Genomic DNA, 26,811 nt, shown 5'->3' with positions numbered 1-26,811 from the left:
TGCCCATGATGAATAATAGTTTCTATTCAGTAGTCGGTATATATAGTGGTTAGATATCGCGACCCAAAAGCAAAGATCATCTATGAACTCCTTTTATATCTTTTAAATTTTATTTAAATATTATGCAATATAACGGATATTGGCTATTAAGAAGTTCTTACTCAATATGATAAGAATTTCAGAGAAATCGAGAAAGCCTTAAATTAATTGTCATTGACATTATTTCTGCGCACTTTTATTAATAATTTTGCTTGCTGCCAGTAATTGTTATTAATGGTACCAATATTTTAGCAATATTCATCAGCAACTAGCATCTAATAATTCAAAAATTAATTGGCATTGCTACAAAAATTGAAGTTTTCACTTCAACTGATTTATTATAATCATTACACAAAGTCAAAGTTCTCAAACTCTCGTTATTGTGCCTTTATGCTAATTCGTAAGAATAGGTCTACAACAAAATATTCGAAACCATATGCCCATTCTACTTATTCTGTTTCGTTTTATAAATCTCTTAAAATATCTGAACAATCTACAAGATGATAGTTTCTCATTGATTCACTGTCGACATGTATATTCGAAATCGACCACAACACAATACGCGATATTGCATCTATCTGATTAAACTTTCTTAAGTATGCATTATAATCACCATCCATACAATGAATTCATCGCCTCTGCCAGAATGTGGAGATATGGAGAGAACAAGATTTAATCATATACCTGATTAATAAGGGTCAGAAAATACGTTTTTAACATCACCTGTTGACCTCCATCTACTGGTCGCCTTGGTGTATGAAAGAAATGACAGTAGAAAAAATACTGAAGAGAGGGCCTCGGCTCTTCCTACCACGCCCGTCACCTTAAAAGATACCAAAAATACAAAATAGATCATACTATTAGCATAAATTTATCTGTATAATAAATTTCATAGTTGGCGTAATTCATAATACATTAATGACCATGATTAAAGACTCATTTTAGATATAATTGTCATATCAATTACAATTAAAATGAGGTGCTCTTTGCTTTTTTCTTTTTTTTATTTATTTTGCAAATGAAAAATATAATTATCATACGACTTCCAACTTTTGTTAGGAATATTCGGGTCCAGATGATTCAATAAAGTGGGCAATGAATTTTCTTTGCCGCAAAATATTCCAAATATTTGCTAAATGAAAGCAATTGACAGACATGGTATCCTTTCCTTATTGTGCAGTATTTTAACTTATCGTACTGCCAAGTGCTATAATTTTAAACAGCTTCTGTAATATATATTATAGGTTCTGAAAGGAAACATCATGTTTAACCCTGATATTATACACGTCAATCAATAATTAATCACAAATCCAATTATACCTTAAGTGTCCTGACATTCCCAGAGGTAAATCAGAAAATCATTTGATAAACCAGTTGAGAAATAAAAAGAAAGAAATTAATTGATAATATACATACAAATAATCAGGGGCGGCTCGTGCATAGGCACTGAGGAAGTGCAGCACCCCCAATTTTTCTCGATATATAAATATATTTGTTAATTTATTTAAATTTGCTTGTAATATTTAATTTTATCATCAACAATCCTATACAATTCTCTTATTTTGTATTAAAAATAAAAAAAATCCATCTTGTAGCACTTAGGAGAATGGAGGACGCTCTCCTAAGTGCGTCCTTAGCAGCACTGTGTTTACCACAGTGTCGTATTGCTACGCGCGCAAGCATATTCACGTCATAGTGAGATGCGAGCTATTAGCGTAATGCGGCACTGTCCTTCGCGCAGTTCCACTGTTCTTTATATGCAGTTTCCGCCAGTAGTAGAGTGTTCGCAGTGCTTATCGTGTTTACTCCGTCTCTTTAAATATTTGGGCATTACCATTAAAGGATTTAATGGTAATGTCCAAAAATTGTAAATCCATCCCTTTAATTACAATTAAAGGAATGGATTTTATTTTTAAGTAATTTTGAATTATACTAAACTGTATAATTTTATCAATATAGTTCTCCCACCGTTTGTAGGTCTCCGCTTCGCGTCTTTCCAAGAATAATCGATTCATCCTGAAGGGAAGAAAGAAATGAAGGACGTCCGAATTGGTCGCCAACACGCGAAATCACGTGCTTTATAGGTAAATTTTCCAACTGTTATACAAGCAACATAGTTAACTATAACAATCATAAAAGAGAAGTTAATTTTCCGACCGGTAATAATAAACAACTCGTCCCACAATACGGACAGATTACCTATTATCGGAATGGATTCTCCTTTTTCTGAGATGCGCAGAAGTGTCGAAGGATCTCTAATCGGTGGGCGAACTATAATAAACACTATTTTTTCATGTTTACTTTTTTTTTTAATTTTTACCATAATTTTGATATTTTATCCAAACACGTATACACAGTACTTACAGTGTGTATGTATATTTCGAAAGTTGCAGCACCCTCACATTTTCAAGCCACGAGCCACCACTGCAAATAATATCAAGTTAAGCTTTCCCAGTTGGCTATTAGCAATTATAATCTACATCCTCTGTACATGTTTGTATAATATCAGTCTAATAGTTCATCATATCTTATATGATACGCTTATGATGATGACAAGCAGTTATTGCTGAAACCAAAAGACTAACTTCAATATATAATATTAGATTTAAACGTGTAAAGTTCTTCTCTTAATTCTAGAACTCAATATTGTTTTTGTTTACATTTTTACCCAATTATGTCATTCAGAAATAGTTTAAATTAATAACAGAAGACACTATCTAAAGCACCAGTGTCTAACTTTGTTTTTTAACATTTGACGCAATTATTTCTGGCATTAAATATATTCGGCATGTGCAATCAAATATCAAATTCTTTCTTTTCTGTAAGAAGATATACTTTTTATAAAGGGGAATATCAGATGGTAATTGTTGCAATAAAAATTAAATTGTATTTGTATGCATAAATATAAAAACCTACATAGTTCAATTGACAATATTTTATATTCTTGTTAAGCATATGCGTAAAATTACGCATATGCTTAATGTAACACATATTTTCGCAGTTGGGATTGTTTTCTTGATATAAAAAGATTGAAATTCCATACGAAATCAGAGAGCACCAAATTAAAAAAAAATCAGCTAACACCTCTTATTCCCGTATAAGGAGTAGGCGAGACCGTTTTAGCCCTTTTTAATTTTTGTAGACTGAATGGGTAGTTCAATTTCCACTGGTACCCAATCAGAGACAGCTGGTCCAAGTCTATCCCTAATTAAGCGGCACGCAGTGAAGAGAGACGGCTCAGCAAGTTCCACCATCTAAATTAAATAACGATATTTAGATTTCAGCCTAATTAATGATGAAAACGTTGTTTCGCAAATTGAGCCAAAATGCATGAATAACTGCATAATTACATTTTTCTAATATCTGAAATTCATTAAGTTAAAAATGCGAAGCCGCATATCAAAATAAAATTTGCAATTTCTTCTTAACCGTAACCTTTTACAACTACAGAATAAGTGTCATGCCCAAGTGCCAAAAGGGGAGAGCCACAGCTGTCTCTGATTGGCATTCAAAATACTACAGCGTGCGTCCGGCGACTTTACAACTAGGTTACTTATACATCAAGTCAGCTGACTTCACATCAAATTGCCATTCATTATGGGAGATAACACTACTCAGACAGATTTCAATATCTATTGAGGTTTGACAGAAGTTATTTCCCATGTATATCTTCCGAGTATCTATCCAGGAAATACGGGAAAAGTTATACTCATATATCGTCTGAAAAGCGAACTGTGTATAATGGATACTATGGCAATATGATGTGAAATCAATAGTCTGTTTATACGAGTAAGCTACTCGTGATGATACTTCACATGGAAACTTTTGTTTGCTCACGCATAGATAAAGGATGAAGGCAAATATATAATTCACCTTTCTGATCAAAAGAAAATAAAAAAAAAACACTTGCTATAATTCTTCATTTTTTAACTAGATTCATTTCTCTGTCTTCTAGTTAAAAACTGGTGTAGTAGAAGCAATTCCTGTTTCAAGGGAAGTGTTTACTGTAGTACAAATACATATACATGTCAGGTATCCTTTGAAGAACGTGAAGAACTTTTATGAAGTATTTTGAAAGTGAGCTAGATTGTCTGGTATAGTAGAATAAGCGTTTTATTCAGAGGAATTCGATTTATCAATCCGTAAAACAGACAAACCTTTTGGAGAATATTCATAATTCAGAAACACCATACACCATAGAAGTAGGATTAATAAGAAAATTCGATTATGGAAGAGGCAGATGTGTTTAATCATCTGGTGTCAGTTTGGAACTGCGCTTACTTGAAGTGTTTTGAAATATTTCATGGTACTAAAATTAGAGTATTAAATCGTTTCAAATATGGTATCAAAATACCCTCCTTAGTTCTCCAGAAATCAAGAAAACTCCAACAAGTGTGAAGGAGGTTCAAAAAACAAATTCAGCATATCATTAGTGTCTCAGGACAAAAACCTTTGAAATGAAGTTACGGTTCATCTTGCAACAGCTGGGATGCTGCCAACAGCAAATCTGAATTTGAAAGAGCAGAACATAGAAAACATACGTATTCTAGACGTAATCTAGCAATTACCCCCAAAATCTCCGGTCAGTATGAAACAAATCAAGGCATGGTTTATTTTTGAGATAAGTGACGTCATTTATCAGGTAAGGATACCTGATATCATTGTAGAGTCTCTGGGAATTAGCTCTTGGTGACGTCAACTTCATCCTGGATGCATGAGTTGTGTGAGTACACTCTTTTGTTTGTTTGGGGTACTGCATTATGGGTAATGGTTAGAGTATAGAATTCTGGAATTGCCCTGGGAGATCCAGACATCTATGATTCACATTATGTCTTTGGTTCGAGTTTGGAATTCTGGTTAATAGTTAGAGTTTGGAATTCCGAGATGTGCCCTGGTGATGCAGCTGTCAATGACATCACGTGGGGTTTGGATCCAGTGTGGAATTCTGGGTAATGGTTAGCGATAAGTGACATCATTCATCAGATGAAGATTAGTGACTGATTGTACTTAGGAATGATGTTGTGGGTAATGTTTTGAGCATGGAATTATTAGTAAAGGTTCAAGTATGGAATTCTGGGTAATGGTTCGATAATGGAATTCTGGGTAGTGGATTGATTCTGGTATTCTTGGAAGTTCACTAGGTGACCCAGCTGTTAATGACATCACGTTGTGTTTTGATTTGAGCATGGAATTCTGGGTAATGATTTGAGGGTGGAATTCTGTGAAGTTTCTTGGTGAAGCCATCTGTCAATGACGTCATGTGGACCTTTGATTGGAGTGTGGAATTATTATTATTATTATTATTATCATCATCTGAGACCTCTAGGGAATCAAGGACTCATCGAGGGAGGCTGTAAATTACCCAACCAGCTATCATACCTTCCCTTATATTCATTTACACTAGATGCACTTACTACCTCTAAGGGCAAATTATTCCACTCACTCACTGCTCTCTAAGAGAAAAACCTAGCTCTTAACTCTTTTTTTGACTGAGAACAATTGAACTTCCATGGATATCCCCGTGTTCTCTCCCCGCCTTCCATAAAGTGAAAACTTTCATCATTTGAAATGCTATAACACCCATTCAAAAGTTTATAGACCTCTAGCATATCACCGCTCTTTCTCCTGTTAACTAGAGTCTGCAATCCTCATCTTCGCAATCTGTCCTCATAATCTAAATCCCATAATTCGGATATAATCTTTGTAACTCTTCTTTGCACCCTTTCCACAGCTTCTTTATCCCCTTGGAATTCGGAAGATGAAATCTGCGCACAATAATCCAGGTGTGGTCTTATCAAAGCCTTATAAAGAGGTACAATTACTTCCTTATCCTCATGTCAAGGTTCGCTTCAATATAGCAATTATCTTCTGAGTTGTATTTGCAACCTTTGCTATGTGACCTTAGAACTTTAAATTCTTATCCACCAATACACCAAGATCCCTTGCCTTTTCAGTTTCTTGTAGCATAAACCTGCTAATATAATATGCCTCTGGAACTCTAATCACTCCAAACTGCATAACTTCACACTTACTAACAATAAACTGACAGCCATTTTCGTTTTCCCAGTTTTCCAGTCTATTCAAATCATTTTGTAATTGCTGAATATCAGTAGCATCCAGTAGGTGGTGGTAAGAGTTTCCAAATAATTTATGCATGTGCTATTTCATACGTAAATTAGATTATAGGAATTTTTATTTTAGTGTCAAGAGATATCACAACAAGTTTTTTTTTCATTCACATTTTCTTATCAGCAGGTTGAAGTACACATTTTTCTAAAATAATTAATTACTGGAATCAGTGTCCCCCATTTTTTCTTTACCTGCATTAACTTCAGTATATTTCATCCCTAATTTAGAATATACGAATTTTTAGTTTAGTGTCAAGAAAACTTTTAGGAAATGGCTGCTGTTCATATTGTTCACAAATGTGTTGTACAGAGTAGTTGATAGTAGCTGATCAACTGTTCTTTGAAATAGAAATGATTGCAATAAAATATACAGGCATTTGTATATTAATAGAAGAAAAACGAAAAGAATTTGGCGAGTTTCCAGTTATTTAGCACAAAACATACAGTCACACAGTTCTATAAGATTTTTAAGTCTGCTACCTGCTTTGCCAAGGATTCTTTTGATTTTGATAGGATTGAAATCCCACTTCCTTTTAGAGTGTAAAAATTCTTGCTGCAAACTAATAAGAGAAATCCACTCAGTGAATTATTACCCTTATTTGGTCATGGCAGCCTAAATGTTTTTCAAGAAACTGTATCAAATTAAAAAAAAAAAATGAAATTTCAGCTACAGAAGTAGCTTTTAAGTAATAACCAGAAGAGACAACAAGTTCGTCCCCGCAGCTTTGCAAGCAAAATCTATCCCTATATGCCAACAAAAGAGATAAATAAAGATTTTGAAAAGTATATTTTGAATTTTTAGGAGAATTATATCTCTTATTTAGAAATGTGGGAAAGCAGTCACTATGCTAGAGCAGTTTTCTTGGATACGATAAAGTCGGAGTTTGAACTTCCGTGGCCAGATGTTTGAAGCATCCGCAGAATTTGTTAATTCCATAGCTCTTTCCGAAAAAGCTGTTGTTGAAATAAACAAACTTTTTGATCAGGTTTCAATTAAAAAAATAATACTGCCAGATTTAATAAGTAAAATTGAGAAAAACAAGCAATCAGATGAAAAAATATAGAAGAATATCAGAAGGCCACAACGAGTGAGGTGAGTGTTGTTAATTTATAGGTTGAGGTATTCAAAATGATTAAAAAAATGGGTGTGAATGTCAAAACTTTGAAAGGCTGATAGAGTTCATCGTTTGCTTGCAGGGATCAACATCGCCAGTTGGAACTATTTTTCTCTGATAAACAATTTTTGGTCTGCTGAACGAAACGGACTTTGAACTGAGATCACTCAACATATCCTTCAAATTCAGATGTGATGTGTTTGAAGTTCTATGAACTGGTAAAAATGACAAACTTTTTTAAAGAAAGTTCATTCCTCTGAAAAATATGAATAGGAAAATTAAAGTGAAAAATGTTTATTTGAAGATAAACATTTAATTTTTCTTTACACGTTTTTTTTTTTTTTGATCAACATTGATGTCGTATTTTGCTTTCATGAAATATGGTAACTCTACTTTCAGACACTTGTTGTTAAGTTTAAAATCGCGAAAGTAGACCACTCTGTGATGAATCCTACTGGATAAACTGTTGCAAAAATGTCAATGTATTAGCCCATGTGTCAGGATATTAATCCTGACAATTTAACCCATCATTAGAGTTACACTTACAATATCAATGATCAGTTAATATATAATAAAAGGTTATTCGAAACATAAAGATTTCTGCTTGATTATGTATCCAAAAATATCTACGATTGTAAATTACCAAACCGTAGTGCCATCTTTTCACTCTACAATGAAATTAACAGAACCAAACAAACAAGGATTACAATGTCTTTACCAACAAGAATGTGCAAACTCAAGGAAAGAAAAGATGAGTATCCAATCTCGTGTTTGTGATTCATTCAGTAAACACTGATAATTCCATACGATAAGATACAGTAGTCTAAATGATATTGTTTGAAGTTGTAACATAGGATCTAACATGGAAATTATAATAACAGACTAATATTCAATTGAAATAATAATAAAAAATAATAACTTTATTTGTATTGGAAAAAATATGAAACATAATAAGGATGAAGAATATAGATAATCATTCGAATACAAGTGAAAAACATAAGAAATTTCATAAATGACTAGCAATATAGATGCTCAATTTCTTTATGGTGAAGACTACTTTATTTCCAAAGAAATTTGTAGTTCATAATTATTGTAAGATATACTCTGACAAAACCACCTTGTAAATGGAATGAATTACCTGAAAAAAGTTAAAAATCAGAATTCTTGGTTAATTAAATACAACCACCAACTGAAGTGGGACATTAGGTTTCTTTCTCTGGGAAAAACTAAGAGATTGGTTAATACAATCAACATCCAAACATCAAATATTACTCGCCAATGGTAGAGAAAATTCGATAATGTCATCGAAAGTATTAGGCAGACCTGTTCTTGATTTAAACGATATTAGTTGTCCAAAACGTTAAGATATAGATCTGCGTAATTACACATGTTAGTGACCAAAGATTTCGTGCTTATATTAATGCGCAAAAATATGTGATTAGTTTAAAAAATAATAAAAAAGTATGCATTAATATTACTACAGTAAAAATTTCCCATATGGGCACAAATATGAATAAGATTTGCTCTATGATGTCATAATGTTGGGTAGCATCACAGCAAGGTGACATCGAGAAGCATGAGAAAACATCCGCACAATGTCATCTGTTCGAATGCTTACATTTTAAAGAAATAGACCCGCTAAACTAACCTATAAGTGAGAAGACTCACGTGCATTTCATTTCATTGCATTGCAACATAATCTTGTGTTGTGTCATGTTGTGTTCCTAGTAAAGTTCTCTTTCAGCTGCAAAGAAGCTGAGCGATTTTCACACAAAATGTACGACCTCGAACCATCTACTGTTCTGGGAAATTGAATTATCAGCTATCCGAATAATGAGTCAGATAATAGCAATTCGTCTCAACTTTTCGATGGTTAAATTAGACGTTCAAACTTTGTTTAGTTTGATAAAGATTCTTTATTTTGTGACATTTAAGAACACTGTACGTAGACCGCTTGTTTATTTTGGTGAGAAAGGAATGCATGGAATCTTTAATCAGGCATTGTGTACTTTCCAGGCTAACACAATATAAGATGTACGAAGCCGTGCTTCCGATGTTCTCGGATCTAAAGATTCTTTTGCCTGAACAGGTATTTTCATGTACTGTTACCAAAAAAAAAAAAACAGCGAATAACGAACAATTTTCTTCATTGAACACTTTGAAAAATGTAAAGATGTAAACTAAATCTTGTGAAATATTTCTAGGTAATTACATGCTCGAATTATTTTCTGGGAATATACTTATAAATAATGTTTCAGTAAAATAAAATGCGCATTTGTAAACTTAAATGAACAAATTATGGCGTTGTATTTAAGTTACACCATGTCTATTTTTAAAGTCACAGTGAAATGTTTACTGAGTTATTCTGCTCAGAAGTTGATATATATATCCAAAATTTTATCCCTTAATGCAATTCTGTTTAGTTATGGTAAAAAGAAAGTAGTTAATATTTATTTAGGAAAAAAGTAATCAACTTTTAAAATCTATAAAATGATGTCTATACGATTCCCACTGGTGTATATTTAGTGACAAAGGAATGCATGGAATCTTTAAGCAGTATATTTAACACAGATCAAAATATTGGTTGAGATATATCTGATCTGGTTTGATCCTGTGACTTCCTCTCACAGAGAGGGTTGCAGCTGATTACTAGTTGCAGCTTTCCCATTGCCTTCCTTGCAGTATTTTTTATGATTGTAGCTTGTGTGTTCACGGGTCAGGTTTGCCTGCTTGCGGGGTGAAAAACCGCAGATAAACCGGCAGAAAAAACCTTGCTGTCCATGTCCAAGACCGTCTAACTTGGCAATGGCAGATCAAGTTCCTCACGTCGTCGACGGGAATCGAACCTAGGACACTCCTTCCCCAGCATATGGTTGCAAAGCACAAAGCCACTAGGCTAACTGTGTGGATGAGTTATATATATGAAAAGATTATTGGAAACGTAGAGATTTCTGTTTAATTATGCATGCAAAAATATTTAAGACTGAAAATTACCAAATCGTAGTAAAATTAATACAGAAACAAAAAATAGTGTGTTTGGGGGGAACACTGAAAGCCAGTAATTAATTATTTTAGAAAAATGTGTACTGCTACTTATTGACAAAAAACTTGAATATAAAAAAGATTTGTGGTGACATCTCTTGACACTAAACTAAAAATTCCTATAATCTAAATTAGGGATGAAATACCACACACTTAAATTATTTGAAAATTATTGCTGCCATCTATCGACAAATATTCTCTCCTGTAATTTCATACTCGAGTTAAAGATTCTAGCACATGACCAAATATACTCACCCAGAATTCCGCACTCAAGGCAAAGGCTCACATTACATCGTTGACAGATGGTTTCACCAAGGAACTTCCCAAAATTCCACACTCTGACGATTACCTAGAAATCCATGCTCAAACCAAAAGACAGCATGACGTCATCGACAGCTTAGTCCATCAGTGCACGTCCTAGAATATCCCAATCAAATCATTACCCTGAATTCCATATGCAAAGCTTTACCCATAATGTATCATTCCTCAGTACAGTGGTGTCACTAATCTCCATCTGATAAATTACGTCACTTATCTGTAACCATTACATAGAATTCCAGACTCGAACCAAAGGCCCACCTGACGTCGTTGGCAGCTGATGCACCAGGGCACATCCCAGATTTCCAAACTCTAACAAATACCCAGAATTTCACACTCGAACCAAAGACACAAAGTTATGTCGTAGACAGCTGGTTCTCCTGCGGCAATTCCCAGAATTCCATACTCTGAGCCTCACCCAGAATTCCGTACTCAAAGCATTACCCATGAGATTTATCAGATGTAGATACGTGCCAATGACGTCACGCTTCTACATCGGATAAATGACTTCACTTATCTCAAAATCTAAACTATGTCTCGATTTGATTCATAGTGAGCAGACATCTTACTCCTGACAAAACGACAGTCGAAATTCATCGTCCCTTGCAAAGACTATTTGGATGATGCTGTGGTCATGGATGATGGCCTGTGGTCTTCCCTGCTGTTATTTCTCTGAAATTCAAATCAACAAGGGTGACATCAACTAAATTTATAACTGACTTCCTGAAATAAGATTTCCCCTCATCAACATATGCAGATGACCAAGGCATGTTACTTTCTGTAAACTAAGGCTAGTTCACTGGCTAACTCTCAGCAATTCGGAAATTGCATTCGAATAATTCTGAATAGCATAGATATCAACAAATCTTCTGCTACTGATAGTGTCCACCCCCTGTGCTCAGACCCACTGCTATCATGCTGCTTTATACAGTATATATAAAGCAGCATGATAGCAGTGGGTCTGAGCGGTTTTGGCACTTTATGTACACTAATGCCAGGAGCATTCGGAACAGGAAGGGAGAAGTTTTGGCATTGATAAAGTCATCTGGCCAAAGGTTATTGGCATTCGTGAGAAATGGCTGACAGAAGATGATATGTTTAGTGGGACGGAATGTGAAGGGTATGGTGTTTTCAGGGAGGATAGAGAGAAACGAATGGGGAGGAGGAGTCTTATTAATAGCTAATGAATTGCAATCAAAGAGAGTAGAAGTTCAACTGCAGGCTAGTGAAAATGGCACATTTGAGGCTGTCTGTTGTGTGTGTGTGAGAGAGAGAGAGAGAGAGAGAGGCTAGTTGGATGCAAAATATGCAGTTGGATGCTGCTATAGATCAAGAGATGGAAAGGATGATGGGGATAGTATGCATCGGCAAATAACTCAATGTGATGAGGGTGTGTTATTATTATGGGGGATTTCAATAGAAACATAGATTGGAAGGAGAAAAGGACACATGGGTGGAAAGAAATGGAATTTACGCAGTTACTAAGGGATAATTAACTGAGACAGCATGTGATGGAGTGGAATCAGAGAATTTGTCTATAACCAATATGACCACGTTGTCACCATTTAGTGAGAGTGATCATGACTCTGATATGCTAAATGTATGGAATTTTCAGTTAAGACGGGATATATGGGGAATTACAGGATTGGTAAGTATGACAAGCATAGGAGATTGCTTAGAACAGTACCATGGCATGTGAAACTGCAAGGGCTGGACTTTGATAGTCATTGATAGTACATGGGAAGTGATAAAGGACTCTTTTAGGGAAGTAATGGCAGACTCCATACCTAGAGTCAGGAAAGTAAATCAACTGTGAGTAAAATGGATGAACATCATCATTAAGCTGGAGCTGCAAAAAAAAAAAAAAAGGAAAAAGTGTGGAGTGAATTCAAGGAGAAAGGTGACCCGCAGATGCATGAACAGTACAAAACACAAGCCAGAAGAGTAATTAGTGTGGTAAGAAAGGCAAAAGCAGAGCATGAAATTAAATTAGCAGTGCGGGTTAAAAATGTAAATTTAGATTCACATATGAAATTAAAGCATTTTAAAAATTGAATGATTATCTGAATTTGGAATAAAGAATTTAAATAATTAGCCATAGTATCTCAAAGCCAAATCCTGAGTACTGTCTCCCTGCAAATACCTGTAGATAATCGTGCGGCAGTTTTTTCCTCTCCATTCTGAGGATTATCATTGCCATTTTTTTCTTTGTCAGTATCATAGTCTAGTCAGGAAAATTTTACGAATGTAATGTCCTTTTTTTTTAATCACCATGCAGCGATACACGTCATCGTCAGATCTGTCTCCCCCCCCCTCCCTTGTGTTCAATGCTACAAATATTCTAACTGCGCTTTCAAACAGTGGACAAGATTATAATAATGACAAAAATAACTGTTGAAAATAATAACGTCCTGTAAAATTTCATTTCTCTTGAATTAAAAACAAATCGAAATAAGCGACAGTTTAGTTTGCTATAAATATGAAGAGCCAATTTTGAATAATAATAATAATAATAATAACGTATTATGATATACCTACTGCTTCTGTATGGACCGGATGAACAGCAAAAAGTAACGATGCTATAAAACTTGATGTCTCTGGAAGGAACGTTAATGATGTCCTAGATTAAATACATACAAAAAATATTTCAGTAGCAGTTCATTAATAAGTATAATTTAAGTCATACAATCTGCTAAAAATCGAGATGATATCTTACGTGTTCTAACAAAACGTTTCTGTTAATTTTAATCATTTTAGTTTTACAACACCAAGAATATTGTAGTTAGAGGACTTGTAGCCCACAAACCACAAAAGTCTGGGTCTAATTTGGTTTCGGTAGCATCTCCTCCAATAAATACTGCACAGAATATACCAAGTGTAGCCGAATTTTCTTGTCCTTACTACCACCTAACATTTAAAAAAAAAGTCCAGTGTCTTCTTCAGTGCGCAGAAATGACGCTGGATTTTTGAGAGTATTTAGCTATATGTTAATAAGGTATGTAAGATAATAAATAAAATATGTAAGATAATAAATAAAATATGTAAGATAGATAATTAATGCAAGTATTTTACTTATGTTTAATCAAAACTGTTTTCTCAGGGTTCGTCTTCTTTGTGTCCATTAGTTGGACTGTACAGAGGAAGAGCACTGAAGACAGGAGAGGGTTGAACATAGGTCTAAGTTGATGATCCACCAATTTCAGCTGACGTGTTTGAATTGTTTCTGTTAGAGGAATTTGCTGGATTTCTTCAAGAATGAGAGTATTAGGAATATGATCTTCCCATGAGTATCCTTATACTGATCGAAGCCATGTTAACTCAAAGTTACTTGATGATATTAACTGAGCATTGAATTGAGATGTTACATGTTGGAAACTATACTTAAACATGACTTGGTTTTTCAGACGAATTTGAATGTATGTTGTAATGAGGTTAGATTTGCTGATATTAGTTAGGCTTTAATGGAAGTGAAGGTTTTTTGCTTTATTCAACACTGAAAATCTTATATCTCCTCAAAAGGCATGTTCATTTTGCTATATTTTCCTTCTATTCTGTTTTTAGGACATTCGTTTTACTGCTGCTGCTGACTATCATCCCAGTCCATGTAGCATTTTTACATTAATTATCTAGGTGGTTTGGGGAAGGATGAGTTATTGAAGTATGAATGTTAGAATAGATTAACGCGTCATCTGCAAAAGCGGAGACAGCTTATATGAATTTACCTTGACGAATTTTCAAGAGTTATTCTCTGCCGTTTTCTTGTGAGTCCCGAAACGCTAGGCAGGATAATAAAATTTATAGTGCTAAAGAGTCTCTTTGAAGAACTTCATTGGAAATACGAAAGCGCTCACTCATCTCTTGCTTAACATTTACTGTTGCATGGTAATTCTGGTTATGCTCTGCTATTGATTTAATCATTTTCAATAGTATCTCATAATAACATATAATAGGAAGATTTGTTTGGATTATTATTTATAGCAATCATCTGTAGTAAATTTCACTGATGAATTGTTTATCAAAATTTCGATTTAGTTCTTCCACATGAAGAACTACTCTTAAGAACTTCAAGCAGGAAGGTCTTAAGAGCTTCATGCTTGTTTCTGAATGTGTTGCGTGTTTACTTTTGGTTCATAAGTCTTTTGGGTTTCTTTCCTTTGATGTATAAAGAATTAGCTACCAGATACTTTTTATTATATTCACCTCTCGTTTCATTCATGTTCCGATATAGTCATAATTTCTTACAAATAGTCTGCATGTGTTTTTTCTTGTGATGTTGAAAGGCCATAACTACTTGATCGTCATCATGTATATCGTACGTCTCCTGATTCTTGTATTGCGGTTTATTGTCATTACGTATCTTTAGTAATTCATCAGTAGTCTGTGTCAACCGTTTCCTTCGAAATGATGCAGAAGTCTTGGTGACCAAAGAATTTGATGCTACTTGATGGATTGTTTAATATATGTAAAGTGCTCTGAGATGGTTCTTCGTGGCCCTTCCGTTACTTTATTTTGTAATGAATATTTATGAGTTTATATGGTATGAAGAGTAAGTTCTTTTCAATGATATTTATTTAGCAATCTGTTTTTAGGTTTAAAAGCGCTCAGAAGAAGTTTTATACGTATATGTACTTACTGTTCTGTCGTCAGAGTTTAGTTCTAACTACAATCAGTTCTGTAATTTTAATCTGATATCACCCATGTTTCATTCATTACAATGTGAGCTATTTATGATCTTGTTCCATTTAGATGCTCTCCTGTCCAGTTCTTCCTGGTCTGTGTGGAAATTTGCTCTGTAAATTGGCCAAGTTATGAGTATTGCATATTCCATTAGAAGATGTCTATTTTCTCTTTTAGTTGACTGTACAATCGAAAGGTTCTGTACATCTGATCCCTCCTTCTGAAACGTCGCGAATGTGTAGATTGCGTGTTAGGACAGTGTAAAGATAGTTTGAGAGCTAACTTTGGAAAACATTATTGGAGTTTTCGTTTGAAGTTAGCGAATGTGTTGGTTCAGGATTTGATTTGTTCAGAATTTTGGGTTTGAGTGTAAAGTTGTGCCCAAGGGGGGGGGGGAGTGCGTTATTCTAAGTGGGATTTTGGAGATAGTTCAGATGTAACTATACCTTCTTTGGTTGATCAGACTCCGACTCTCCTGTCTAGCTTTGTCTGCTAATGTACAGATGAAAGTTCATTTTTCCCAATTCGATGCTACTTCATTTCATTCGATGTAAATCCCTCACTAATCTTGAATGCAGAGCGCCATCAGAGTTTGCTGACTCTACTTCAGTGCAAATTTTATGAAACTTTTCACGTTTCAAAACGTATGAACATTTAAGTGGATACACTGAGTAGGTTTTTTCAGAGCTGATATTTTGCGTTCTCACTGGTTCCTGCTTTAGCTTGCCGTATTCCTCAAATTATTTTATCAAAAGGTTTCACAGCTTCTCTTTGAGAAAGAGAAATAAAAATTGAACTAAAGAATTTTTGTATATTTCTTGTTCTTTCCAGTAAAAATTTACGTATCGTTTGATAAGCTCAATGGCTACGATAAATAAACTAATTCACAACGAATCCTCTGATTTATAGCAGTGTAATTTATTACATAATCTAATAAAATCATAAATGCATTAAGTTTAATTTGCGTTTAAGCCGAATAGATTCTTATTCACATAATACTCTTATTCAAAGATAAGATAATGTCATTATAATGATTTATTAAAGCTATTGGATGCAGAGCTTAATATACAAACAGATTTCTATACAGAAAGTTGCGTGATAAGTTGCTCATTCTGTCGTAGATTACCAAAAATGGAAACAAGACGAGAGAGAGAGAGAGAGAGAGATTGAATATAACACTTAGAATTCAGTTGGTTGTTATCATTGTTATTTTTTAAGTTCCACAAAGTGAGTTATCCTGCAGGGTATTTGCGTATATACAATTAAAACATTCCGTTTCAGTCCAGAACAAAAGCACTGACTTTAATAATAGATGTAATACATTTTGTTGCATTCTATTCATGATATAAATCCCCCCCCCCACACCAAACGGCCATTTGGCCGAGTTACAATGTATTAACTCCAACCAATAGGCTGTAGGTTCAAATCCCTTCCACTTGCGCACGGATGTTTCTAATTGTTGTACAGAAAGAATTCAAAACAACTAATGTTGTGTTGAATTCTTCTTCTTCGTTGATCTTTTCTTTAGAAGAGACTTCACTTTCCAAAACCTAGGAGTTATGGGAATGACTATCTGGTGTGCAAAAAGAGGTAGAAATGTAACTAAAAAATAATTTATTCTGCAATGAAATTAAAATTTAAAATCTTTTTGCAAATTTTACAGTAAAGTATTGTTAATGTTTTATACGTTTACAATACTGTACTTGCATTTCATGATTTTTTCCTTTTTTTCCCTCGTATATTGCGTCCGTATGAGATGTAATGTATCAGCTTCTTCATCCTCGAAGCGACTATTATGTTTAAGAATGACACTAGTTATTGTTTATTGGTTTGTTGATGTGTAGAAAACAGAGTGACAATAGATCAGATATACTGTATACGTAGTACCGTCGACAGGGTGTAGCATATAGGCACCCTGCCTCAAGGCACGGCTTAATAAGGGTGCTCATTCAGCCATATTGCGCTAGCCGACGTCGCTACGCTAACAGTTCCTGTTAGCGTAGCAAGTGCATAAAGACGTTTTTCCAAGCTTAAACTGACAAAAAAAAAATATTTGCGAACAGCAATGACCCAAGAAAGATTGGTTGGTCTGGCAACTATATCGATAGAGGCGGACATTGCTTATAATTTAAATTGAGAAGAGCTTATAAACAGTTTTATTGTGCGATATCTCCGTAGAGCACACATTTAATTAATATTATTATGTAATCGTTTTGCATTAATGTTTCTCTTGTAATAAAACCAAAATAGCAATTCAAGATTTTCTTACATTTCTATCTTATAATCCATCAGGGGCAATATTTAATTGTTTGCTTCAGGGCGCGATCTAATCTGGCGAAGGTCTTGTGTATACTAAACTACTGCAGTATAATGAGAAAAACAAACACATACACCTTTCACCCCCCCCCCATACACAATACGATGCGTTGAGTCATAACTGGACTGAAAAGCTAAATTGGTGTAGTGCATATCATTCTCTAAGGCATGTAGAACGTATTTCTCCTGCACAATATGCACATGAAGTTATTTTTTTAGGACACTGTCGTTTTTAACGTTTCGGTTTTCAAAAGTACGTTTGTTTATCATATCTGGAATGTAGAAGTTCTGGAGGAAATTTCTATAGCGATTGTTATATTGTAGTTAGATGTTTGATGTTATACGATTTGTGGTTATGACTATGATAGAGTTGGGATCAAAGTAACATTTTAGCAAAGCGATAAAGGAATACGGGTGTTTTGATATTAGTATTTTGTTTTCTGTCATTGCAGTATGGATAAAGCTAGTATTGTTTACTACTGATCAAAAATATATGCATATCCCCTCTGTAGTAGTGGATTTAGCTATATACACCAAATGATCATATAGGCGTAAAAGAAAACATACTGTCTTGCAATTTTCATACACAAAGATTAACAGTCAAATAGTTCATACTGAAGAGCTCCTGACTTTGACGTGGCGCTATCATAAGATGGCATGTTTGTAACTCAATTCGAGAAATTTCTGCCCAGCTCCAGCTGCGATGAACTTTAAGTGATGATATTGTAAAATGGAAACGTCTAGGAGCAACAGTAGCACAATCGCGATTTGGTAGGCCACTTAAAATTGTAGTGTAGGGATGTCGAGAGATGAAGTACAGTACATGGGTTTCCATGGCCGTGAGGCACAAACAAGGCTAACATCAGTAAAGGCAACTGCCCGCGCCGGGTAGAGTAGTGTAAAACTCGCTGGCATTGGACTCTGGAGCAGTGGAAACCAGTAGCGCATTCAGGATTTAATCTTGGGGGGGGGGAGAGTTCAGTAGGCGATTTGCGAATACACACTATGCATCGCATACGACCGATGACTAAACATCTTTCCTTTTTATTGGGAGGGGGGCAGGGCCCCTTGTCCCCCTCCCTGGGTGCGCCACTAGTGGAAACAAGTTCTCTGCAATTAAGAATCACATTTGATCATCCGAAGAGTGTGACTTTTAGAGATTCCAGGAGCACTGGCAGCATTCTCGTTTATGATCAGCTTTATTTTCCTAACAGAAGATCGTGTTTTAACAATCTACTTACCAGTTCTAAGAAGGTGACAAATGCATCGAATAAGGGTGATGCATACAGAGTGGGATGTGTAGATTTTGCAATGCCTTTGAAAGAATGCCATGTGAAAGACGGTAACTAAATTGGGACTGATGGAGTAAGATAGTGAATCAGTGCGCTGGATTGAAGATTGGTTCTCTGATAAGTATTGGTAAGTTGTGTATGCAGGTGAGATATCTTAGAAGAGAAAAGTCACTAGTGATGTTCCCCGAGAGTTTCTACTGTGGACGTTGCTGTTTAGCTTGTATATTAATGCTATTGGGAGACGTATGAATGGTGATGCGTAGTTGTTTGCAAATGATATAAAGTTGGGAGAGGGAAAACTTTAAGCAGTAGAGCTATTGTTGTGGCTTTGAGTGATGACTTGACTGCAACGGATGAATGGCCGAGTAACTGGGATTGCTAGTCCAGTGTTGCAAAGTGTAAGGTTTAAATTTTGGGAAGCAAAGATGGGATGAAGAGTATAGTATTAGTGGGAATATCTGAAAAGAGGTGTAGGAGATGACGGACATCAACCTAAATTTTCTGGGACACATTGCTAAAATTGGACAGCACAGTGGATTATCAGAATGATGAGGAGGATACTAATGTGTAGAAATAAGGATTTTATGGTTCCATTCTATAAAGATTTGATCAGGCCGCATATGAATTAGTGTATGCAGATTTGGTTTGTTTGGTTTCAAAAGGATGACGGGATATTGGAAAGAGTCCAGATATGCCTGACTAAGATGGTTTCTGGTCTCTGGACCAGACATATTGAAGAAAAGAAGAAAGATTGAAGAAATGCAATTTTCAGGGAGTGAAGGGCGAGGAGGAAGGATTGGGACATACAAGGATTTCTAGGAAGTTGTTATCAGGTTAATATGGAAGAGGCTTTTCACATAATGGGGGAAGGAAGGAGGAGAACAACAGGTTACCCTGGAAGCTGTATAAGGAGAATATTAGCGAAGTGGTGAAGAGCAGGTTTTTTGCATGGAGAGTAATTGGAATGCAGTACATAAGAGTTCGATAACAGTGAAGATGGGGAATGCATTTAAAGCGCATTATGATGAACTTTGTGTCTGACAGTGGGATTCCTCGCAATGAACTTCATGGACTCCATCTGATAAGAATAATAATAATACTTTTTTGGCAGTTTGTTACCCTCTTCACAAATACAGAGTATTTACAAGTATACAATTGAAGTACTATTATTACATTTTTATTCACTACAAATATTCAGTACAGACTGCTACGTAAATATCTAATTTAAATTTCATAAATTAATGATATTAACAATGTATTTTAGATCTTTTTCACATACATATCTACAATGATTAATTTAAATTTACAGTAATTAACTTTTTATTAAATCGTTAATAATATTTACTTGTTTCTTTGGGTGGCATTTCTGCTTTCTTCCTAGAAGCTTTGCAGAGCTTATCTCAGGAAGATAATAGATGGTAATAATAATAATAATAATAATAATAATAATAATAATAATAATAATAATAATAGTTTTGCAATATTCTTTAATTTTACCCTTTATAACTCAGTTGCTTTCGAAAAAGCCTTGATGGTAAGACCTGGGAGGTTTGAATCAAAACCAGGTTTCTCAACTAATTGTTCCATAACTTATTTGAAGTAATGCAACATTCCAGGTTTGTTAGTAACATAAAAATCGGTGTACAGATAGTAGTATGCAGTATTTCATCGTAGCAGTTGAATAGAGTGGTATGGCAACACGAATTGAACTCAGATACTTCGAAAGAAGTGTCATCGTGGGCTGTCACATTGGTGGCATGTCCATAAATGCAATTGCCGCTCAACTGTAGCATCCAAAATCAACGGGTGGCGATGTGATCAACAACATGAGACGCTCTGGCATCACTAGTGCAGGTAAACAACCAGGGCAGCCTTCCTGGTTGTTTACCTGCCGTGGGTGTTTTCCTGAACTATGGTGTTATGCACTAATGCAATACGAAAAGAACGCTATTTACTGGGTTTCCACAGAAATGTAGTTGCACACAAGCCGAACATCACAACAACGAACAAGGCGACTCATCTTGCCTGGTGCAAAGAGCGTGTGATTGGACAATTGACCAATGGAAAATAGTACTCTGGCAGCGATGAATTAAGGTCCACCTGTTTCCAGTCGGATGGCAGGGCGTGGTGTGGAGACAGCCTGGTGAACGCTTGTTACCGCACTGTGTGTTGTACCCACAGTAAAGTTTGGTGTGAAGGAGTAATGGTGTGGGGTGCATTCGGCTGGTTTGGAGTGGGACCACTGGTCGTTGTCCTTGGTTCCATGAAGATATTACTTTGATATTCTGGATAATCAGGTGCTGCCTACACTGTGGAGTTTTTATGGAACGGACCCGTGTTACTATCGAGAAGACAATGCTGCAAGCCACAAAGCAGCAGCAGCTGTTATGGAATGGTATGAAGAGATGGGTGATAAATGATTGCCCTGGCCTGTGAAGAGTCCTGACCTCAACCACATCGAACACCTGTGGGACGAATTGGAATCGCGATTTAGACGCAGAGCAGCACTTCCTCCATCTGTTGCTGAACTCAGTGTTGTTTTGATCGCGGAATGGAGACAAATCCCACCTAATGTCTGCCGCACATTAGTGATAAGATTCCCTCAAAGGGTGCAGAAGGTAATGAAAGCGAATCGTAGACATACCCGATATTAAGTTTCTGCTGTTATCAATTGTAAATTGCTAAAGTGTCCGGACAATTATTAGTAGATAGCGTATATATTTAAACATAAGATTAATTACCTTATGCTAAAGTTAAGATTAACTGAAGCTAGTCTTACCAGCTGGGATGGTACTCGGGAGACGGACGTTTACTTCATTTGCCCAAGCCGGGCCATTGGAGATCACGAGTATCATGTATTGGTGATCACTGAAGATGCTCAGTCATAGGTCATATGCAATGCGTAGTGTACATTCTCAAATCGTCTACTCAACTCGCCCCCCCCCAAGATTAATATATACATATATATGCACAAATAGACACACACACACACACACACACATATATATATATATATACACATGTATGTGTATATATGCATATTTATATACAGATATACACATACTAAGTGTATTTGTATATAAATACAAATTTCTAGCCATTGTGGTGGGTAGAAAAAGTAGGCTCATCATCATCATCATCATCATCATCATCATATATATGTTAAAGATGCCAAGTTATTTTAAACCTGGTTTTACTCCATTTCCCAAGTAAGCAAACAGACAAATAAGTCAAGTTTGCGCCTGCACATATTGCAAGTCTAGCTGACCCTCAAAGTAGTGTAAGTCAAGGATACTCATGGTAAAGGTAGAATAAGCTCTGATCACTATTCTTAATATTTACCCTTAATGCAGAGCCCATCTCCTTGAGGAGATGTAAGACGCTATGTATTAAAGGCAAGGGGCCACTACCCAGACCGGTTTCGACCTTTATTGAGGTCTCATCAGTGGGAGCCAGGCTTATTATACCCAAGGTAAAATACTTTCTACATATATATATATATATATATATATATATATATACACACATGTATACGTATATATACATATATATTTGAGTGCTTTCTCTCATACACACAAACGTGTATTACATAATTGAAAATCCTAAGAAATTTAGATAAATCTCACAAAGAGCATATAAATGACAGATTACATATAGCTCATTCACTTTACATTTAACCTCATTTGTAACCGGTTTGAGGATTTTTGTGCATATTTTCTTGATACCACTCTAAAGTAAAATGTAGCTGTTTTCTTAATTTTACTACAAGTAGCAAATTACTCAATTCTGAAACAGAATTTATATTATGTTTCCTATATTGAGTTCTTCCACCTTCTTTAAAGGTTTCTGTTGACTGTGTTTGGTACTTTTGCTGATAGGAAAGCTGGATTTATCTAAAGATCTTAATCTTTCAGGGGACACATATCATATTTTTTACGAGTAAGTTCAGGAAAGGTCCTTGTCACTCACTGGCCTGAATTACGGTCGAAGCAAGTGTATACGGTATGTTAACTGTGTGTATTTGAGAACCAGTTTTTCTGTTTTACTATTATTATCTGACACCTGCACCTCAAAGACTAGTTATGGGATGCGGAAAGGATGATCAGTCAAGGATTCATTGTTTACTAAAATGAAAACCCTTAATTGCTGAATGAAAAAATTCCTACCATTCCTAATCCAAATTGGCTATTTTACTTTCGATTGAAAACACGTATTCTTCCCATCCTTGACAAGATATTAACCTATATCTTTTCAAATGAAGAACAATTATCGCAACCTCTTGCAAGTGTGCTGTGAAAGGGCTATTTGAAACAGATAATAATACAGTTCATTAATAACGAACTTTATTATTATTCAGGTCATTATCTATTCATTGGGCATCCACAGATGCCATATGGCCACTCCGATGTTTGGTGATGCCACACCAGTTCTTGCCATGTAGTCCTGTTGTTTGCTTTTTTGAAGACTTCAACTCTCTGCAGATCAGTCACTCCACACACACACACACACACACACACACACACACACACACACACACACACACACACACACACACACACACACACACACACACACACACACACACACACACACACACGCACGCACGCATACACACACACACACACACGCGATCCACATACATCTCATTGATCATCTACCCCTTCCTCTTTATCCAGGAACTTTACCTTCTATTACTGTTCTAAGAAATCTTTCTTCCATCCTTTCAATGTGTTCCAAAATATTTTAACTTTCTTCTATCAGTATCCTTAAGGAGTTTAAAGTTCTACTAATCTTTTCTAATACACATTCATTTGTAGGTATTTCAGTATATGATATCCTCAAGAGCCTTCTGTAACACAACATCTCAAAAGCAGCTATCATTTTATCTGCATGAAATGGTAATTCAGTTTCCAAAAATAGTAAATGATTATCAATGTCGTACCGTACATTTTTGTGAAAATCTCTCAGCTTCTTCACACCTAATAGAGAAAACTTTACTTTCACCATCTCCTGTATTATAGATCATTAGTTCACCATCTTGGCATTTGAGAATAACAGTCTCCGTGGTCCAATTCTCAGTCAACTCTTCTTTGCAAGTAGGCGAGGATATCAGACCACTTCCGGCGTAACTTTTCCCAAGTGTTCCTGGATAAAACACATCCAAATGTACTTATCTTCCAAAATAATAATCGGTTTCCATCCTTTTAGAGCTATGTGGGGAGTTTTTTTTTTACACAAAACATCACCACACAATATGATAGCTGCACTGTATGAATGAATTGCAGTAACTGAAAAGTAACTTTATTGTTAATCCTTATAGTACTGTTTACCCTGACCATTTCTTCAAAAATGTAACATTCGCACAGATGATGTATGGATATATTCTCGCATGCTGGTGGATATGATGTTGATGTGATTTTATCTTACTTTGTAACATCATAGGGCAAAGCTTATCTCTGTGCCTCGAATGGTTTTCTATATTATTTATCCTTATTATGTTAAGTACTTTTTTCCAACACAAATAAAGTAATTATTTATTATTGTTATTATTGTTTCAACTCACATTAGGTCTGACACTATACTTTTCATGTTAATCTTCTGCACTAAAAATTCTGGGCTATTAATTTTACATCTGATTCGTTGTGCTTCCAAGCTACTTCTCCAGCTGAATTTTTTTTCCAAAAAATGTTGACAGTTTCTTAAAATATTTGAAGGTTGGCATGAACAAATACGACTAATAATTCACTGAGTGGATTTCAAAAGAGTCTGATTAGTTTGTGCAAGAAATTTCACAAGATTTGTCTGCAAACTTCCAAATGTATTTAGTTTTTTTCTATTCTAATTTGTTGGATATTCTAATATAGTAACAAAATTTTCACTATTTAATTCATTTTGTAATTTATCCATTAAAAAACCCACAATTACGTTATTTGCTCGCTCTGTCTTTTTGTACTGCCTGTAGAATAGTAGGGTCATAAAGTTTTGAAATAAGATTCAAATATCATCCACATGATTTTAAACTTTTATCGTGTATAACTGTGTGAAAAGAAAATGTACCTTCTCTTTATTTTTGAAAACACCATCGACTTGCTCAAAATGTTTTTGATGTAAGAGCATGTGACTAGTTCTGTCACTCATACTGTATGTCCGAAATTGTTGGGATGGAAAAAAAATATAACATTTCGAGGTGAAGGGTGATGGGGTAGTTGAGAGGGTGATGACAGTTTTCCCTACAATGATCTCACTCACCCTCTCTCCTCCAAAAGAATTCTGCTCAGTCAAGGGGAGATGAGTGATCTCTTCGTTTGCAGATATCTGTTAGTGATATCACTCAAATTGTTTGAGTGACATCCCTAAGATAGAAATAAGTTTGAGATAAGTGACATCATTTGTCTCATTGTTTGTCTCATATCCTTTAGTTAAAACTTACTAATGCTAAAGAAAAATGGCAGTTCTAAAGTATAATCTTTGGAAGTTGTAACAGGAATTATGTTGATAATTATAGTACCAGACCTAATATTCAGTTGGAATAATAATAAATAATTATTTATTTGTGTTAAAAAAGTACGTAACATAATAAGGATGAACAAAATAGAAATCCATTAAAATAAAGATTAAAAAAAATGTCTCTTCAAATAATTGAATTCAATTGTGAATTGCTCGGAGTTCTATGAATTGATAAAAACGTTTGTGAATGTTACAATATTAAGGGAATGGACAAACACCTATAAGGAACAATAATCAAGTGCATTTTCAGTTTATTTACTACAATTCGTTCTTTCACGCTGCAGATAGTCTTGTGTGTGTTGTGCTATACTGTACTGTACTGATTTGGGTATCCCGTAAAGTAAAAAAAAAAAAATGAGCGAACCCAAAACCCTTTGATATTTTTCTTTCTTCAGTAAAATGGCGAAAGTGACAAATCTCGTGAAATATTTCTAGGTAATTACATGATTAAAGTTTTGTTGTGAATATACTTGTAATAATATTTCAAGTCAAATAAATGTGTATTTGTAAACTTAAATGAACAAATTTAGGTATCATTGACGTGTTTTCCATATTTAAGAATATTTATTCTGCTTAGAATTTGTAATAAAGTTGACATGTAATTAGAAAAGTAATGAAGTTTTTAAGATCTTAAACGTGACATAGAAGCAGTAAAACTGAGATTTCAATAATTAATTATTTTAGAAAATATGAACATGAAAGAAAAAAAATGTCTTCCAGTAGTTAATTATTTTAGAAAGTCTACTGCTATCTATTGACAAGATAAATATGAAAGAAAGAAAATGTGTGTGTGTGTGTGTGTTTGAAGGGGATGAGGATGAACACCACTGATATCCAGTAATTCATTATTTTAGAAAATGTGAACATGAAAGGAAAACAAATGTGTGTGTGTGTGTGTGTGTGTGTGTGTGTGTGTGTGTGTGTGTGTGTGTGTGTGTGTGTGTGTGTGTGTGTGTGTGTGTGTGTGTGTGTGTGTGTGAGGAGGTGAGGGGGCACCACTGATATCCAGTAGTTGATTATTTTAGAAAATGTCTACTGCTATCTATTGACAAATATTTTCCCATAGTTCCACACTGGAGCCTATGACCCCAAACTTGACTAAATATACTCCCAGAATTCCAATCTCTAATCATTACCCATAATGCCACATGCGAACAAAAAACTTATCTCAATTCACTCACAAATACTGCTACACCCTAGAATTCCACGCTCTGACCATTACTCACAATTCTACACTCGAACCAAAGACAACATGACGTCACTTATCTAATTCTTATCTTATCAACATCTCAATCTTGTCAGAATTCCACACTCGAACCTTTACCCACAATTCCACACTCAAAGCAAAGCCACAACATGACATCAGTGACGGATGGG

At 35.1% G+C, this 26,811-nt stretch overlaps 1 protein-coding gene across 1 annotated transcript in view; it reads right to left on the bottom strand.

Moving 5' to 3' along the window:
* Positions 1–26,811, bottom strand: part of LOC150102834 (protein O-mannosyl-transferase Tmtc3-like) — a 325,416-nt gene that overhangs the window by 153,489 nt on the left and 145,116 nt on the right. Inside the window, exons 4-5 of the mRNA XM_090398748.1 lie at positions 13,181–13,262; positions 763–862 (exon numbers count right to left, since the gene is read on the bottom strand). Coding sequence (XP_090254874.1) covers positions 763–862; positions 13,181–13,262 — 182 coding nt within the window. The remainder of the gene's footprint in view (positions 1–762; positions 863–13,180; positions 13,263–26,811) is intronic.

Source organism: Typopeltis vanoorti, chromosome 10, assembly GCF_054136105.1.
Source record: "Typopeltis vanoorti isolate ZY-2024b chromosome 10, IOZ_Tvanoo_1.0, whole genome shotgun sequence".
Lineage (NCBI taxonomy): Eukaryota > Metazoa > Arthropoda > Arachnida > Uropygi > Thelyphonidae > Typopeltis > Typopeltis vanoorti.
Note: the sequence above shows the minus strand (reverse complement) of the source record. Positions and strands in the feature narration are given on the sequence as shown.